The 18203-nt window shown below is 45.9% G+C and overlaps 1 protein-coding gene across 1 annotated transcript in view; it reads left to right on the top strand.

Annotated features, from left to right (window-relative positions):
• Positions 1-452: 452 nt before the first annotated feature.
• POLR3A (RNA polymerase III subunit A) overlaps positions 453-18203 on the top strand; it is a 49317-nt gene continuing 31566 nt past the window's right edge. The window contains 11 exon segments of the mRNA XM_038534457.1: positions 453-496; positions 3298-3433; positions 3684-3821; positions 4250-4421; positions 4668-4822; positions 12407-12646; positions 12752-12914; positions 13090-13226; positions 14016-14119; positions 14745-14886; positions 17705-17845. Coding sequence (XP_038390385.1) covers positions 453-496; positions 3298-3433; positions 3684-3821; positions 4250-4421; positions 4668-4822; positions 12407-12646; positions 12752-12914; positions 13090-13226; positions 14016-14119; positions 14745-14886; positions 17705-17845 — 1572 coding nt within the window.

The following is an 18203-nucleotide window of genomic DNA, read 5'->3' as shown; positions in this document are numbered from 1 at the left end:
AATTAAAGGATCTTAATGAAGATAATGAAGATGGTATCGATGGTATCGATGTTGATAATGACGATTTTCCATTTCATGCAGTTTTAGCCTGTCGGCCTCAACGTTCTGCAGGAAGCTGTTGCAATGTCTCCGCAGGGATCAGACGGCCGGAAAAATTGGACTGGAAATGGACTTTTTTGAAACGCCAGCCAGCCGACGCCCCGGTGCAGTTTCAGGAGGTGCCGCCAGATGGCGGTGCAGGCGGAGGGCACAGAGCGGCCCGTCGGAGGCCTCTCTTGACTGACAGGCACGCCGGCGAGTAGCGGAAGCGGAAGCGGAAGCGACCACGTGGGGCGCGCTGGACGGCGGCCGACGCGGGGCCTCCGCGGTGCGAGCTCCTCCGGGCGGCGCGGGGGCGGCGTCTCTGCGGCCCGGCTCCCGCGTCCCGGGGAGGGGGCCCCGCTGCCGTCACCATGGTGAAGGAACAGTTCCGAGAGACGGACGTGGCCAAGAAAATGTGAGGAGCAGCAAGAACGGCCAAAGGGCGGAGAAGGGGGGGCGCCGAGGGGGCCGCGATGGGGCGCAGGTGGAGCGGGGCGGGCGGCGAGGCCTCCGCAGCCCGCGCGGGGACCTCTCGGCGACCCGGGCCGCGGCGCGGAGGGAGTGGGGCGCGGAGGCGCCCCCGCCGCCCTGAGAGCATGGCCCGCGGGAAGCTGTTCCCGGTGTCGGGAGCAGCCTCGGGACCGAGGAGTCTCCACGGGGAGGAAGCGACCCACCCTTCTCGCAGCCGACGCCTCGGAGGGGGCGTCGCGTCCTGGCGGTCGGGCGGGAGGCGGAGGCGGAGGCGGAGGCGGACGGGCCGGCGCAGGCAGGCGCGGGACGGCGGGGAGCAGGGGCTCGTGCGGGGGCTCGTGCGGCGGCGCGGAGGGCGCCGAACCCGCAGGACTCGAAGCAGAGGAATGCCGACCCGCAGGGGAAGGACCAGGACGCCCGGAGCTCTGCTCCGGGACCGGCTGAAGCGTCCCAAGTGGGGGAATATCTTTTCTTTTTCTTTAAGATTTTATTTATTTATGAGAGACAGAGAGAAAGACACAGGCAGAGGGAGAAGCAGGCTCCGTGCAGGCAGCCCGACGCGGGACTCGACCCCAGGACCACGCCCTGGGCCGAAGGCGGGCGCTAAGCCGCTGAGCCCCCCGGGCTGCCCAGGCTGGGGAAGATCTTGATAAAAGAGTTCTCTTTCTGGGAGATCTGTTGATTCTTGGGGAACAGAGTAAGAGGGAGACCTTGAGCCCTACTGCAGGGGTCTGGGCGGGGCATGATGATGTCCTGCACGAGGGTGGTAGAGTCGTTGGAGACATGGATTCTATTTTATTTTTTTAAGATTTTATTTACTTACTCATGAGAGACACAGAGAGAGAGAGAGAGGCAGAGACCCAGGCAGAGGGAGAAGCAGGCTCCATGCAGGGAGCCAGACATGGGACTCGGTCCCGCGGCCCTGGGGTCGCACCCTGGGCTGAAGGCAGGCGCCAAACCGCTGACCCCCGCCCGCTGCCCGGAGAGATGGATTTTAGAGGGATTTAGGATGTAACATTGACAGCAGTGGTGGGGATGAGAGTGACACACAGCATTTCTTGCTTGGATGGTTGCTATTCGTGGGGAACAAGTGTCTTACTAGGAGAAGTCCTTGCAAGCAGTCTCTCCACATTCACCCTGGCCCCTCATGTGCACCCCAAACCCCACCCATGTTCAGATGGAATCTGTTCTCACAAAGCAGCCTAAGAGACCCATGAAGGTGCAAAACAGATTTCTGACACTTCAGTTTAAACCCTTCCAGCCCCTTTCCGTTGCACCAGCATGCATGTAAATTCTCTACCCGCGATTTGAAGCCCAGCATGACCTGGCCCCCATACACTGCACTGATTGCACCTTGTACCATAGTTTTCTACACTCGGTCCTGTTGGCTTGGTTTGTTTGGGTTTTGAATGCCAAGCTTGTGCTGCCTCTGGGACCCTTGCCCTAATGATTCTATAAATACCACATCTCTCTCCTGTTGTTTTTTTTAAGATTTTATTTCGGACAGAAAGAAAGCACGAGTGGGGGGAGGGGCAGAGGGAGAAGCAGACTCCCCACTGACACGGGGCTCCATCCTAGAACTCTGGGATCTTGACCTGAGCCAAAGGCAAACACTCAACCAACTGAGCCACGCAGGCGCCCCTCCCTCCCGTCTTATAGCTGTCTCCCTCTTACTCAGAATTCAGCTCCCATGTCGGTTTTACAGAAGGGCTTTCTGACCCCACAATGTAGTTTCCTCAGACTCTCCACCACTTCACATCGTTTTCATTCTCCACATCTGTTTATGTTTCTGTATGAACCTGCTTACTGTCAATCTTGACGATAAGTCCAGAACTTGAGCTCCATGTTGGCAGTGACCCGTGTCTATCTCACCTAATCTGTATCCTCAGCCCCTCGGAATGGTACCTGGCACATGGTGAATCCCCAATTTGTTGGTCAAATGACTGAAAGAAGAGATCTGAGGAAGAAAGTGCTGGGTTCTGTTTTAGATGTGTCAAGTTTGAGATGCCTGTACAGCTGTGCAGAACAGGTGTCTCTACGGTCTCCCTCTGAGTAGCAGTAGCTGGCCTACAGATGGACATTAATGTGTACCTGAGCGATACAGTCACTCAGGAGGGATGTGTAGGACAAACAGAAGGGCCTGAAGGTTGCATCCCTAGGTGAGGAGAGATCAGAATATTTAAGGGATGGTGTAGAAGAAACCACCACAAAAGAAGATGTAAGAGGGAAGAGCTGGCACGGAGTGGGGGCACTCCAAGAGTCTGTGGTGTCACTAAGGCTATAAGAAAATATTTCAAGATAAGAAGGAAGGGGGAGTTAACATCTAGCACTGCAGAGAGGTGAAATGAGAACATTTTTATCGAATTTAGCCACAAGCACCAATTTTGTCGAATTGGTGACCTTGGTGAACACCATTCATTTGATAGTAAAAATGAAAATGACTTCAGCAGGATGAAGGGATGTTAAATATCCCAAGGAAAAATGGGAGAGGTTTGAACATTAGTGATAGGGGAGCAGAGCATGTAGACAGTTGGAAGAGTAAGGTTGGTTATGGTGGGTCACTGCGTAATCTCTATTTTTGGTAAGTGGTTTTGATGTAACTGTTTCCCTGGTTTTTGTTGTTTTTAATTAAGTAAGCTCTACGCCCAGCGTAGGGTTTGAACTCCCAACCCTGAGATCAAGAATCACATGCTCTAGGACTGAGCCAGTCAGGCGCCCCAACTACCCTATTTCTTTTTATTCCAGAAGCCACATCTGTTTTGGAATGAAGTCACCTGAAGAGATGCGCCAGCAGGCCCACATCCAGGTTGTGAGTAAGAACCTGTACAGCCAGGACAACAACCATGCTCCCTTGCTGTACGGTGTGCTTGACCATAGGATGGTAAGACCCCCACCCCTTCCCAGTTCCATGTGTTTTGACTTACTGATGAAACCAGTGACTTGTCAGATTGGAAGAAGCAAGAGCTTCTTTCAATCTCCCTGATTTCCCCAGCACATCTCAGAGACTCCAGCCTTGGTCAGTTGGATGTGAAGACTCTGCATCTTCCCAGGTGATTCTGACTCAGAGTCACCTGGTCCCACTTCCCTGTCCAGTGGTCTCCATTAATAATTGGGTGTGCTTTTATCCAAAGGGTACAAGTGAGAAGGACCGTCCTTGTGAAACCTGTGGGAAGAACTTGGCTGACTGTCTGGGCCACTACGGGTATATCGACTTGGAGTTGCCATGCTTCCACGTGGGCTACTTCAGAGCAGTTATCGGCATCTTACAGGTGGGCACAGACATATTTGTGCTAAGGCGTAAACTTAGGAATTACTAGTCAGGGACATTGGGGTGAGCTTAGCAATTGTGAGTGGTTGGAGATAAACCTAGGGAGAATTTTTATGTTACTTACATATGGAATATTGCATCTTGCAGTAAATTCAATTGCATCAGGATTGTTTGTTCTTTAATTTTCCTTGAATGGGTGATAGATAAGCATTGTGAGAAATAACCATAAATCAAGCAGGACAAAACAGCACAGAGTTAAAAAATCAGCAAAATCCTACCAGGCAGCTATGACTGCAGCTAGCATTCTGGTGAACATGTCCATGCATCTTTGGGCATGTGACTCAGTTTCAGTGTCCTGGGCAAGAAGTAGGGGTGACTTTTTTTTTTCTTTCTTTCTCTCATCCTTTTATCTGTTTTAATTTTTAAAAGATGATCTGTAAAACCTGCTGCCACATCATGCTGTCCCAGGAGGAGAAGAAGCAGTTTCTGGATTATCTGAAGAGGCCCGGCCTGACCTACCTCCAGAAACGTGGACTAAAGAAGAAAATCTCTGATAAATGCCGAAAGAAGAACATCTGCCATTACTGTGGCGCTTTTAATGGTGAGCAGAAGACGTGAAAGGCTTAGTGAAAGCCGTTTCCATTCGCTCTGGTCCATTTAGCTTATGAGTTGTTATGTAGTGTTGGGAAGTCAGGTTTTTTTCTTGCAAACTAGGCTTTAGAGCCTAGCAACATGTCCTGTTAGCAGATGCATTTTCAGTGACCTCATTATCAGGACTGCAACCTCAGGCCAGCCTGACCAAGTACCTCAATAGTCCAACCTTGGTAAATAAATTCCCTCCTCACAGGTACCGTAAAGAAATGTGGATTGCTAAAGATAATTCACGAGAAATACAAGACCAACAAAAAAGTGGTGGATCCTATCGTATCGAATTTTCTTCAGTCTTTTGAAACAGCCATCGAGCATAACAAAGAAGTAGAACCACTGCTGGGAAGAGCACAGGTGAGCCTGAGAGCACATGCCTGCCTCCCCCTGATTTCACCCACACCCATTCTCACCCGTTCCTCTCTCTCATAGACACATCTTTCAAAATGAGAAATTCACTTAAGTTAGATTTCTAGGGATACTTCAGGACCAGTGCTTATGTTACGCAGTGTTTAACATAGACTGGCCTTGTAACTAATGCATTTTTAATTGTGTGGGTAATGTGTTTAGTTTTATCGTAAGAGACTGGCTGTGTCGAGCATAAGCTGAGAGATGCCGTTTCTCACTTGGGTACTGAGATCTTAGAAATTGTAGGTGACTCCCATTTCTTTACTTGGCACAGACATAAGTAGAATTTTGTGAGGTATTCTTCTCTACGTTGTTCCAATTTTTATTAGTATTTAATTCCCACAGTGACAAATCAGCTGTGGGGAGCATCAGGACCTGCAAGACAATAGGTCTGTGAAAACATAACTGATATCCTAGGACAGGGTGTTGACCATCACACAAGGGGCAGAGACAGTTCACTGGGAAATCAGGAGGAAGATGGCACTTTGGACTTAGGGAAGACTGAAGAAAGGTGTGGTGTGATCTAGTCTTTAACATGAGCAGGGTTTACGAGTCAAGGGCAGGGATCTCAGCATGTCTAGGCAGCAGTGTCTAGACTGTTTCTAAAGCTGAGGCTCTGAAAGACCAGGGAGTGCAAATAAAAGCACCCTGCCTTCGGCGACTGCTGTTAGGGACAGTCACTGTCCAAGCTCACCGCATGGATTGCTTCCTAGTTAGTTCTCAGGAGCACTTGAGACCGCCTTGCCTCAGATGACAGAGAGGACTCTAGCCAAGGCAACTGGAGAGCTGGACACAAGACAACTGAGAGGTCACTGTAGAGCGTGTCCTGCACTCCCCAGAGCAAAGCCAGGGAAGGCTTTGAGCAGGAAAGTTCATGGTGAATAGATGACAAAATCCTGGAATCGCCTGGCTGCTCTTCTAGAGACCCCATTACCAGAGTGAAAAGATAGGCCATGGGCTGGGAGAAAGCAGTCACTACTTGGACTGGATCTGACAGTGGATCCAGAGTCTGGATCTGACAAAGGAATCTCGTATCCAGAATATAAGAAACAGTCCTTAAAAATCCGTGTGAAGAATATAACCTGATTTTATTTTTATTTTTTAAAATTTTATTTATTCATGAGAGACACAGAAAGAGAGAGAGAGAGGCAGAGACACAGGCAGAGGGAGAAGCAGGCTCCATGCAGGGAGCCTGATGTGGGACTTGATCATGGGTCTCCAAGATCACGCCCTGGGCTGAAGGCGGTGCTAAACCATTGAGCCACCAGGGCTGCCCCCACAACCTGATTTTAAACAGTGGGAGCAAAACTTCAGTTAGCACGTCACAAAAGGATATATTCAAACAGCTAATAAAAAACTGCTCGATGTTATTAGTCATCAGGAAAATGCTAGTTAAAACTATACACGTGCACACCTAGCAAAATTAAAATCTAAAAAAAACTGAAGACCATGTGCTGGCAAGGATGGGAAGCAGCTGGCACTCATACGTTGACAGTGGCAGTGTGAAAAGTTATCACCACTCCGAACAGCAATTTGATGATTTCTTATAACGACATCCACACTCACCATGTGATGTAGCAGTGTTGCTCTTCAGTATATACCCAGGGGAAATGAGTGCATTTGTACAAGAGCGTTCGTCACAACTTTATGACGAAAAGCCACAATTAGAAACAGCCTAGATGCCTGTCAACAGGAGAATAAACAAATTGTCATAGATTCACATGTTGGAATACTGTCCTGCAGTGAAAGAAGTAAACTCTTGACACACACAACCTGGTCACATGTCAAAATTCTGCTGAGAACAAGGAACTCTATACAGGAGGATATGTAGCTTACAATTCCATGTAAATCAAGTCCAAGAACAGTCCAGATGATCTGTGGTGATAGATGTCAGGAGAGCAGTTACCCCTGGGGTGAGAGCTTGGTCCAGACTAAAAAGAAGTACCCGGGTCCTTGTAGGAAGAGATGAAGATATTCCATATTTTGATCTGAATACTATTGTGTATGTGTAAAAATGCGTCAGTCTCTCTAGGATTTACAGAATTTACTATATGTGAATTCTGCCTCAATGCAGGGAGGGTGGAGGCAGAGTTACAAGGAAAACGCTGAGCCTGGGAGGTGATAAAGGAGCCAGAGACCAGAGTCCCTGTGTGCAGTAAGAATGGACAGGAGTTAGGCACCTGGGTGGCTCAGTTGGTTAAGCGTCTCTCTTCAGCTCAGCTCATGATCCCAGCCTCCTGGGATTGAGTCCCACATCAGGCTCCCTGCTCAGTAGGGAGTCTGCTTCTCCCTCTGCTCTTACCCCCATTTGTGATCCATCTCCACCCCCCCCCCCCCCCATAAATCTTCAAAAAGGAAAGAATAGGAGTTGACGATCAACCACCAGGTAGATAGGTGGGAGGAGAAGTAGTCAGCAGTGGGTGAGCAAGTGCCTGCACAGATGTGAAAATGGGAGTGATCCTGGAAATGGGAAGAGAGGTGTCTGTGACTGATTCAAGCAGAAATGTCTTCAGGGCAAGTAGGGCGAAGCTCCTGCAGAGGAAGTGAAGGTGTGGGCTGGGGAAGATGATCTTGCCCTTGTACAGCCATGAGAAGGCCACTTTCCAGGCTGGTGGCTGTGCAGAAAGCTGTCAGAAGCCTGGGGAGCATTGCTTCTTCCTCTGCCTGTGTCTCTGCCTCTCTCTCTCTCTCTCTCTCTCTCTCTCTCTCTGTGACTATCATAAATAATAAATAAATTAAAAAAAAAAAAAAAAGGGAACCCTGGGTGGCGCAGCGGGTTTAGCGCCTGCCTTTGGCCCAGGGCGCGATCCTGGAGATCCAGGATCGAATCCCACGTCGGGCTCCCAGTGCATGGAGCCTGCTTCTTCCTCTGCCTATGTCTCTGCCTCTCTCTCTCTCTCTCTGTGACTATCATAAATAATAAATAAATAAATAAGCCTGGGGAGCAGCCGCAGTTGTGAGCTTGAGGGGTGCCCAGGTTCTCCGAGGGGCGGCCTTACTTGCTAGCCCCTTGCATGCACTCTGCTGCTCCTGATCAGCCTCCATGACACCTCACCACCACTACTCCCTGCCAGCTCTCTGCCCAGGAGCAGCATCCACTGTCTGTCCACACCCTGTCCACAATAGCACAATACTCCCATATGGCCTGGGAGGCATCTTGTTTGGGATAAGTCTCCTAAATGCCTCGTCTCTGGAGGTAACCCCCTCCTGTTTAAGAGTCATGAGTCTGGAGCATCCTAGGCATTCCCCCACTGCCACTACTTCCCTGTGTAGCCCATACCACCCTACCCAGATTTACACCCTAGGGGTGGTTCAAGGTAGTGAAAAGCTTTGATTTTGTGGTCCCATCAGAGATTGGAGCCCAGCTCTGCCACTTATTCTAGGACTTTAGACACGTGACCCAACCTGGTCGTGAGTTTCCTCAACTATCAACAGGAATTACAAGAGTATCTGCTTTAAGGCTATTGTAAGGATTAAGAGATGAATTCCAGATAAAGTGCCTGGTGCAGAGCAAGTGCTTAGGGCGCCATTACCCAGTTGCAGTAGCTAGCACTGCTGCTGACATCATCATAATGACAGGATGGGACGTCTGGGTGGCTCAGTCGGTGAAGCATCTGCCTTTAGCTCAGGTCATGATCCCAGGGTCCTGGGATCGAGCCATGTATTCAGCTTCTTGCTTAGCAGGGGGCCTGCTTCTCCTTCTCCCTCTGCAGCTCCCCGTTCTTATTCTCTCTGTCAAATAAATAAAATATTAAAAACAAAAGAAAGAATAGAAAAGGTTTAATAATGACAGGAGCACTGGCTGGCTTAGAAAAGCACGGGACTCTTGATCTTGGGTTTGTGAGTTCACTTCCCATGTTGGGTGTAGAGATAACTTAAAAATAACCTTTAAAAATAAATAAAAACAAATTTCTTTAGTGAAACTATATGATTTAGTTTACAACAGTAAAATTATAAAAAAAAAAAAATAAGAAACCACAGTCAGAGTAAAGACAGATGAGGTTTCTTCTCTCCACATGTATGCTGGGAATCTGTCCATTTGGCTTACCAACTCTGCTACCTCCCCTTCCTCACCAGACGCCCCCTTGCTTAAGCTTCTTTCCTGCAGCCTCCGCCCTCCCAACCCTTTGATCTTACCCTTTCCTCAGCCATGGGTCTATTGTCTGTGCCTCATGTAATACCTGTGTTCCATCTTGTATTTCTGCTGGCTTCTCCTTAAGTGTGGTCTGTAACGAGATCCGTTTTTCTGAGGTCCTATTTGAGGCCTTTCAAACAGGCTTGGAACAGTGGCAGGGCCTCCAAAATCATCAGAGACCATCAGCTCATCCTGATTCTTAGACCAGCTGCAAAGAAGGGAGGGGGTGAAACAGGAATTCACTATTGCCTGATTCCGAATGGCCCTTCCTTAGAGAGGGCCCCTTAGTCATCTTAGTGAACGAAGCAACAGTGAGTAACTTTTATCTTTTGTGGAGAGGGGTGTCATGCAGGTGGGTATACTGGCTTGAAGCTCATTAATCTCAGGATGGTCCACATCCTGACACGTTTACCTACCCGTTTAATTTCCAGGAACATGGAACCTCATGTACCTTTATGGGCAGCATATCATCCTTGAGTTGGAGGAGACCTTAGAGCAGTGGTTCTTGACCTTTTCTGGGTCACAGATCTCTTTAGGCACTGAACAAAAACTCTGGACTCTATCTCCAGAGGACTAGTGTATATCCATTCCCTATTTATTTATTTATTCATGAGACACACACAGAGAGGCAGAAACACAGGCAGAGGGAGAAGAGAAGCAGGCTCCATGCAAGGAGCACAACGTGGGCCTTTATCCCAGGACGCTGGGATCACAAACTGAGGCAAAGTAGACGCTCAACCACTGAGCCACCCAGATGCCCCTCTGCTGCCCATTTAAATGCAAATCCAGGAGTTGGTGGACCTGCAGGGAAGAGACTCTCCTTAGTGGTATGCCTGGGTGGTTCAGTCCCTTTGGTGTCTGTCTCTAAACATCAGCTCAGGTCTTAATCTCAGGGTCATGAGTTCAAGCCCTGCATTGGGCTCCATGCTGGGCATGGAGCCTGCTTTTAAAAAAGTGTCTCTACACAGAGGTTTAGAAATAAAGAGTTGGCTGGTCAACTTGCATGTTACTGACAAGGGGTTATTGGGATTATTTTCTGATGGGACTAGCATGTCACTAAAACTGGCCTTTTGATATATTAAAATTTTTTAAAAAGCAAAAAAAAAAAAAAGTGTCTCTATAAATGGCATCAGTCTTGCCCCACCCCCACCCCCAGATAGAAATGCTTTCCACAGCATCCCTGGACAGAGTGAGCGGCAGGCTGAGCTCTCTGCCACCCAGGACAGCCCATGGTCCCCCGAGGAGCCTCGGCTATTTGGATATTGTGCCTCAGACCAAACAGCCCTTCCTTCTATCTGTCCAGCAGTCCCTGACTTCTGTTTCCTAGTACATACCAGTAAGTCAGGGCTCTCTCCCCTGGGCCCTTTGGGAGGCTGATTTACCTCACTCTTGAGTGACAGCTCTGTCCAGGAACTGGTTTCTATACTCTGTCAGTCCTCCTGTCCTCCTGCAATGGCCTTCAGTTCAGTGATATTCTTGTATGACACTGATCTTGGTGCTGGAAGTAATGTCTGGCCATCATCTTGTCCCTAGAACTCTTAGTTTTAGATTTTCTTCGACTGCTTCAGGTGGCCCTGAGGTGTTCCTTGCTGGGAGGCAGGGAAGCTGAGCAAGGTAATTCTGTGGGCAGGGACCCTGACTGCAAAATTTCGAGCAGGATTCTTTCTTTCTCCCCAACCCCACTGCCATCTCCAGGGCAGGCCCACAGAAACCTCTTGTGACGGTATCCTAAGGGCAGTGGCTGTTCAAACATTTCTTTTTAATTTTTTTCCCTATCTCATTAAGTTATGCATAGCAAGTTCTGCTTGTGACATGTATTTTTTGTCACACAGTCATTGATCTCAAGAAAATGTAATTTGTTTTCTAAGATTTTATTTATTCTTGAAAGACACATAGAGAGAGACAGACACACAGGCAGAGGGAGAAGCAGGCTCCCTGCAGGGAGCCCAATGGGGGACTCGATTCTGGGTCTCCAGGATCACGCCCTGGGCTGAAGCCAGCGGTAAACCACTGAGCCACCGGGGCTGCCCGAAGAAATGTAATTTTTAGCACCAAGATACAAGCTGGCCATTCTTACTTTTTATCTTTTGAGTATTTCTGATCATGTGTGTAGTTCTTATAAGTAAGTTGTTATAGTATAGCACTTCTATAAAATAAAGTTAATACAAAGACAATATTATGGTGCCTAGGTGGCTCAGTCAAGTGTCTGCCTTCAGCTCAGGTCATGATCTGAGGATCCTGGGATGGAGCCCCTCTCCTGGCTCCCTGCTCAACAGGGAGTCTGCTTCTCCCTCTGCCTCTCCCCTGCTCATGTGCACGTGCATGCACGTGCTCTTTTTCTCTCAAATAAATGAATATTAAAATCTTTTTATTGGGCAGCCTGGGTGGCTCAGCAGTTTAGCACCGCCTTCATCCCAGGGCATGATCCTGGAATCCTGGGATTGAGTCCCACGTCAGGCTCCCTACATGAGACCTGCTTCTCCCTCTGCCCTTCAGCCCTGGGATGAAGGCGGCACTAAACTGCTGAGCCACCCAGAGTGCCCTAAAATCTTTTTAAAAGACAAAAACAATGTCTGTTCACTGCAGAAAATTTACATGTAAGCAAAGAAGTGAAAAGATTATACGGTCCAGGTACACCCAGATGGCTCAGCAATAGAGGGTCTGCCTTCCACCCAGGCTGTGATCCTGGAGTCCCGGGATTAAGTCCTGCATCGGGCTCCCTGCACGGAGCCTGCTTCTCTCTCTGCCTGTGTCTTTGCCTTTTTCTCTCTGTGTCTCTCATGAATAAATAAATAAAATCTTTAAAATCTTAAAAATTTACACAGTCCATTCACCTGTAGACAGTATATTAACACCTTGCTAAATGTACGTTTCCTCTTTTCTGTTTAGCTGTACATTTTCCCCTAAATGAGATAATATTGTATACACACTTCTTTCATTTACCAATATTTTATGAACATCTTTCACGACCGTAGGTACGTTTGTGTAGTATCATTTTTTAAACATTAATAATTGCTCACGTGCAGATCTACTATGATGTTATCTAGCCAGCAACCTATCAGGCTGTTTACAACTCTTCACTATCAACAGCTGTAGGGAACATTCCTGTAGCTGAATCTTTGTGTTGATTCCTGAAGTCCTACCCTTTGGAATAATAATTAGGAGAAGTGGAATTACTGTTTCAAGTAGTTGGATTAATTGGAATAAAAGGTATGTACATGTTTAGGGCTCTGCTAGCATAGCATGATAGCATGTTTCCAACAGAAATTTCTGTCAGTGCTTATACTTAACTCTGAAGTAAGTGGTGGGTAGGGTAGAGAGCATGGAGAGGTAAGTAAACCTTTGCCAAAGCTGTTGAAAGTTAACACTTCTCCATTCTTCTTTTCTTCTCTCCATAGGAAAACTTAAACCCCTTAGTAGTACTGAATTTATTTAAACGGATCCCGGCCGAAGATGTCCCTCTACTTCTAATGAACCCAGAAGCCGGAAAGCCGTCTGATTTGATTCTCACACGACTTTTAGTGCCCCCTTTGTGTATCAGACCCTCCGTCGTGAGTGATTTGAAGTCTGGCACCAATGAAGATGATCTGACAATGAAATTGACAGAAATCATTTTCTTAAATGACGTTATCAAAAAGGTCAGAACTTCCAAGCCCTCTTAGGAGTGTATCTGTGCAAACACTCTTCATCAAGGTCAGGTTGACCCAGGTTCTTTTTTTTTTCTTCATTCTCCTCAACTTTAGCATCGAATATCAGGAGCGAAGACCCAGATGATCATGGAAGACTGGGACTTCCTACAGCTGCAGTGTGCCCTCTATATCAACAGCGAGCTCTCGGGCATTCCCCTCAACATGGCACCCAAGAAATGGACTAGAGGATTTGTCCAGCGCCTGAAGGGAAAGCAGGGTATGTTTCCAACAAAATGTACAGGAGACAGTCTGCTGCCTTTGTTATCTTTTTCTGGAGTGTTTGGCTTATCTAAATGGAAATCACGGACTTTCCTAGTTCTTTGTGGTCCTGCTATCGCCAAATAGCACATGTGTGTGCTGTGGAGACCTATGATGTGTCTTTATCGATTTAGGTCGATTTAGAGGCAATCTCTCAGGAAAAAGAGTGGATTTTTCTGGGAGAACAGTCATCTCACCTGACCCCAATCTCAGGATTGATGAGGTAGCTGTGCCAGTTCACGTGGCCAAAATTCTTACTTTTCCTGAAAAGGTAAGTACCATTTAGCCACTCAATTCTGTGTTTCTTTTTTTTTTTTTTTTCCTATCAATTCTGTATTTCAAATCTAGTCTCTTATTTTTGAATTCCAAACGCTAGGCGATTGGAAAATCCCCAGTAACCCACACAGCCCACAATTTGGTATATGTGTTATCTTCTGGTTTCATAGATATGCCACCACATACAACATCTGTAACATGCACAGCCACAGGTGTGTCTGGCTTTGTATGCGTATATTCATATATATAGTTGATACACTCTTCTGCAACTTTTTTTTCCAAGTTGATTTGGAACTTATGTTTTTAAAGTAACTAAATGATAAGCACCACACCCAGTTAATTTTCTTGGGATGGATTATTATTTTTTAAAACCTTTTAATCACTGAGTCAAATACTTTGAATATTTTAAGGCTACTGATGCACAGCCATAAAGGCTGCAGCACGTTATAGTTAACTCACACTCCTCATGAGTGTAAAATGGTAATTATAGTAACTGGGGTATAGAAGGTCCCTATAGCTCAGTGTAGTCCACTCATTTTACTAATGTAAAGGACTTTGCTGTTTCACTCTGTCAGTGGTGAGTTCAGATTGGAACCTGAACTCCTGTGTGCCAGTCCCCTATTATCATTAAACTCAAGACCCTAGGCAGCAGGATGCCTGCAGTTGCCTTTCTTTCTCCTGGAATCACCCAAGGAAAGTGAAGGTTGAGGCGAAATTCAGGATAACGTACTAGCTTACAGAAACCTAACGGTATCTCCTTGTGTCCTCTTTTGCGTTCATGCAGGTGAATAAAGCAAACATCAACTTTTTGAGGAAACTGGTTCGAAATGGCCCTGAAGTTCACCCAGGAGCCAATTTCATTCAGCAGAGACATACACAGATGAAAAGGTAAATGCTGTCCTGATCTATATGTAACGACCTTTTCTAGACCAAGATCGCAATACTCAGCCACAGAATGCAGTCCAAAATACGTTTGTGACATTTTAGCCTCTAGAAAATACTGTTTAAATCACAATGATCCTAGGTACATCATTTGCTGTGTTTGCACATTGCATATACACAAAATGTCCATTTGTTCTCTAGCATTTATTATTGGACTTAGGTAGACAATGCATGGAGTTATGAAAACCAGTCATTTTCTATGTCGCATGAGCTCTCTGGGGTTACCTCAATGTCCTTACAACCTCGCTGCTGGCGCTGGCTTTTCACTGATCACTGGTGCCTTTTTATCTCTTGAGATAAACATAAGGTAAAATCATATCAATAGCACTGTGGGAGAAGCTGACTTGCTACTGCGTTTCTGTAATTCTAAGTTACAGCGTTTTTCGTATTTTAACATTTACGAGCTGAAAACTTATCTAACACCATGTTATAGTTTAACGGACAGGCTTGTGGAGGCACCTTTGATTTAGTAAAATGTGATCATTTTTGAGTCTGAATCCTGATGTGAAGACAGAGTGACTTAGTAAGGAGGCTCTGTTCTCACCAGTCATGTTTGTTATCACACATTTAGGTTTTTGAAGTATGGAAATAGGGAAAAGATGGCTCAGGAGCTCAAGTACGGGGACATTGTGGAGAGACACCTCATAGACGGAGACGTGGTGCTGTTCAACCGGCAGCCCTCACTGCACAAACTGAGCATTATGGCGCATCTGGTGAGTGTGAGATTTCTGTTTTTATCTTCTGTCGGGTGGGAATTTGCTGGGTGTGTGATGCTAAATTCCCGACCCTTAAAATTCAGATTGCCAGTAATCTCAAAATTTTGTGACTTCTGATTTTTCTTTTCTCTCACTTTTTAGTTGGAGTGCAACTTTTACATTTCAAGCTTCCCTTCAGTGTTTTTAATACTTACAAAATCCACACACAACAGTGAAACAGAAAGGAGCTAATTGGAAATTAGCATCAAAGTGACTGGCATGATTCCACTTGCAAACAAAAATATATACATATGTGTGTGCACAGATTTATGTAAAATAGATATGGCAGGAAGTTGATTTCAGGTTTAACTTAGCATATTAACTATGGAACTAAACCGCTTAGGAGGTTTTTTGTCGCAGTGGCCCTCCAACGAAAACCTTCAAGCATATTTTCTTCAGTGGTGTAGTTTTGGAACAGTAGCAGTTCCTTTTTCTTGGAGATTTAAAATGGAAATGAGATGCAACTTTAATTCGCTAAATATTCATAAATTCTATCTCTAAAGCCGTTAAATCCATGAGCATTCACAGTGTTAAACAGGCTTTTTGGATAGTTTTTCTAGAATTCAGTTTTTCACTTTAAGAACCCGTGTCTTTTTTTTTTTTTAAGATTTTATTTATTTATTCATGAGAGAGACAAAGAAGCAGAGACACAGGCAGAGGGAGAAGCAGGCTCCCCGCAGGGGAGAGAAATATAAGAGAATAAATTAGAAAAAAGGTTGATAAACTTTCAAGGGAGGCACCAGGCTGAAGTATCTGATGCCCTAACCTCATTATAACTAAGAGTGGGGCAGCCAACAGCATGTGCCTCCTGAAATACGATGAGAGGAAGGGGTGCCTGGGTGGCTCAGTGGGTTAAGCATCTGCCTTCAGCTCAGGTCATGATCCCAGAGTCCTAGGATCACGACAGCTGAAGGCAGACACTCAACCACTGACTCCTGTAGACGTCCCTATGAACACATTTCATCGGTTTCTTTACTTAAGTGTAGAAATACCAAAGAAGCAATTTATGATAATGGGGGTTACAGTTACGGGGATCTGGGGAGATGAAGAAAAGTGTTCCCTTTCTGGAAACCTTTGCTTGGCTTTGGGGCATTCTCAAAAATGTTTTTGTTTGAAAATTTTCAAATATATACAAAAGTGGAAAAAGTAGTATGAGGAAGTCATATATTCTCATTCTTTGTGTTTAATAATTTTCAAGATTTTGCCACAGCTATTTTCTCTCCCTTTTGTCTTTGATGACCCCAGATGCCGTGTCTTGTCTCCGTGTGTATTCAGTTTACTTCAGTAAGACACATAACCACAGTGCAAGACCGCACCACACAAAATGAATGCTCAGTGCTTGGTATTGTCTGGCACCCAGTCCATGTTCACATTCCCCCACATATCTCAACAGTCTTTTCACAGCTAGTTTGTCCGATGCAAAGTCTGCACATGTCATTTCGTTGATAACATGTCTTCACTCTTGATCTAGAACAGCCCCTTGCTTTGATTTCATTGTTATTGAAAAACTCAGGTCATTTGTCCTAAAGAATGTCCCGTGTTCTCTATATGTATACACATGGCATTAAGAGTTTCTTCATTCTTCCTTTTATTCCTATAAACCGGACAGTAGCTCTCAAGGCAGGATCAGATTCATGTTCAACTTCTGGCAAGAATAGCTCCCAGGTGATGCTGGCTATTTCCTCTTGCCTGCTTGCTTGCCTGCTTTTTTAAATATTTTACTTATTTATATGACAGAGAGAGTGTGAGAGAGGGGTTGCTGCAGAGGGAGAGGGAGAGGCAGGCTCCCCGCTGAGCAGGGAGCCTGATGTGGGGCTGGATCCCAGGACCCTGGTATCATGACCTGAGCCGAAGGCAGATGCTTAACCCACTGAACCACCCAGGCACCCCTTCCTCTTGTCATATTTCAGGAGGCACATGCTGTTGGCTGCCCCGCTCTTATTTATGCTGAGGTTAGGGTATCAGATACTTCAGCCTGGTGCCTCCCTTGAAAGTTTCTTTATCAACCTTTTTTCTAATTCTTTTTTTCTTTCTTTTTTTTTTTTTTAAGATTTTATTTATTTATTCAGAGAGAGAGAGAGACAGGCAGAGAGAGAAGCAGGCTCCATGCAGGGAGCCCGATGTGGAACTTGATCCCGGGTCTCCAGGATCACACCCCAGGCTGCAGGCGGCGCTAAACCGCTGTGCCACCGGAGCTGCCCTAATTTATTCTTTCATGTTTAATATCTACCATTTGTATAATGAAGAATTTTTTCTTATGAACTTTTTTGCTTACCCGAAAATACAATTCCTGAAGGAAAGGCAGCATAAATGCCTGATTCTTTTTCCTTTATTATCAGTTTTTTTGAGGAGGAGAAAGTTGGTGTTCAGTTTCTTCCGGTTGAGTTGGTTTGGGTTTTTTGTTTGGTTTTGCTTTCCTTTTTTCAGTGTCATTATAAACTCATGCACTTTTATTTAGTCAATGTGTTTTAATCAGCTTCTGCCATTAATCTGTTTGATATCCAAACCGTGACATCATTGGCCAGCAGAGCCCTTTCTTGTGGCTCCTAGGTTGGTGTTTGCTTTGTGTTAAACTCATTGCATTGTTGCGATCTAATAAAGCTACTTGAATAAATCCACAAGTGACGTATTATCACTTGACAGAACATACTAGAAATTTATTTCCTTCACCAAAAGTGTCTAGTTCTCCAGGAAGCCATTTATTAATGTTTCAAAACTATGAAGTTTTTGGATAAATGACTAAGTCGTTCTCTCTCTCTTTTTTGGTATTCCACAGGCCAAGGTCAAGCCCCATCGGACCTTCAGGTTTAACGAGTGTGTCTGTACACCCTACAATGCAGATTTCGATGGTGATGAGATGAACCTTCATCTTCCTCAAACAGAGGAAGCTAAAGCAGAGGCCCTTGTTTTGATGGGGGTAGGTAGGATGGCAGCCTCACTTTTATATAACAGCCCAAAAGGAGGGGAAGGGGGGTGGATCCTGTTTGAAAGCACCCTGTAGCATGTAAGGAAGTGTCTGCGACTGGTGGAGAGTCGAGTATTTTCTGACCTATAATGTGCATCTCTAAGGGAAAGTACCTACCCAAGCACCAGCTGTGAAAAGATAAGACCAGGGTGTACCTAGTATCTTGACTGTTGGGTGGCGTGGGAAAAGTAGATGTTCTACACAGGTGGATTTTTTTTGGTAGCTGAAGGTTCTTTTTTTTTTTTTTTTTTTTAAAGATTTTATTTATTTATTCATAGAGATGCAGAGAGAGAGAGAGAGAGAGGCAGAG

The sequence above is a fragment of the Canis lupus genome, chromosome 4 (genome assembly GCF_011100685.1).
Source record: "Canis lupus familiaris isolate Mischka breed German Shepherd chromosome 4, alternate assembly UU_Cfam_GSD_1.0, whole genome shotgun sequence".
Taxonomy (NCBI): domain Eukaryota; kingdom Metazoa; phylum Chordata; class Mammalia; order Carnivora; family Canidae; genus Canis; species Canis lupus.
Note: the sequence above shows the minus strand (reverse complement) of the source record. Positions and strands in the feature narration are given on the sequence as shown.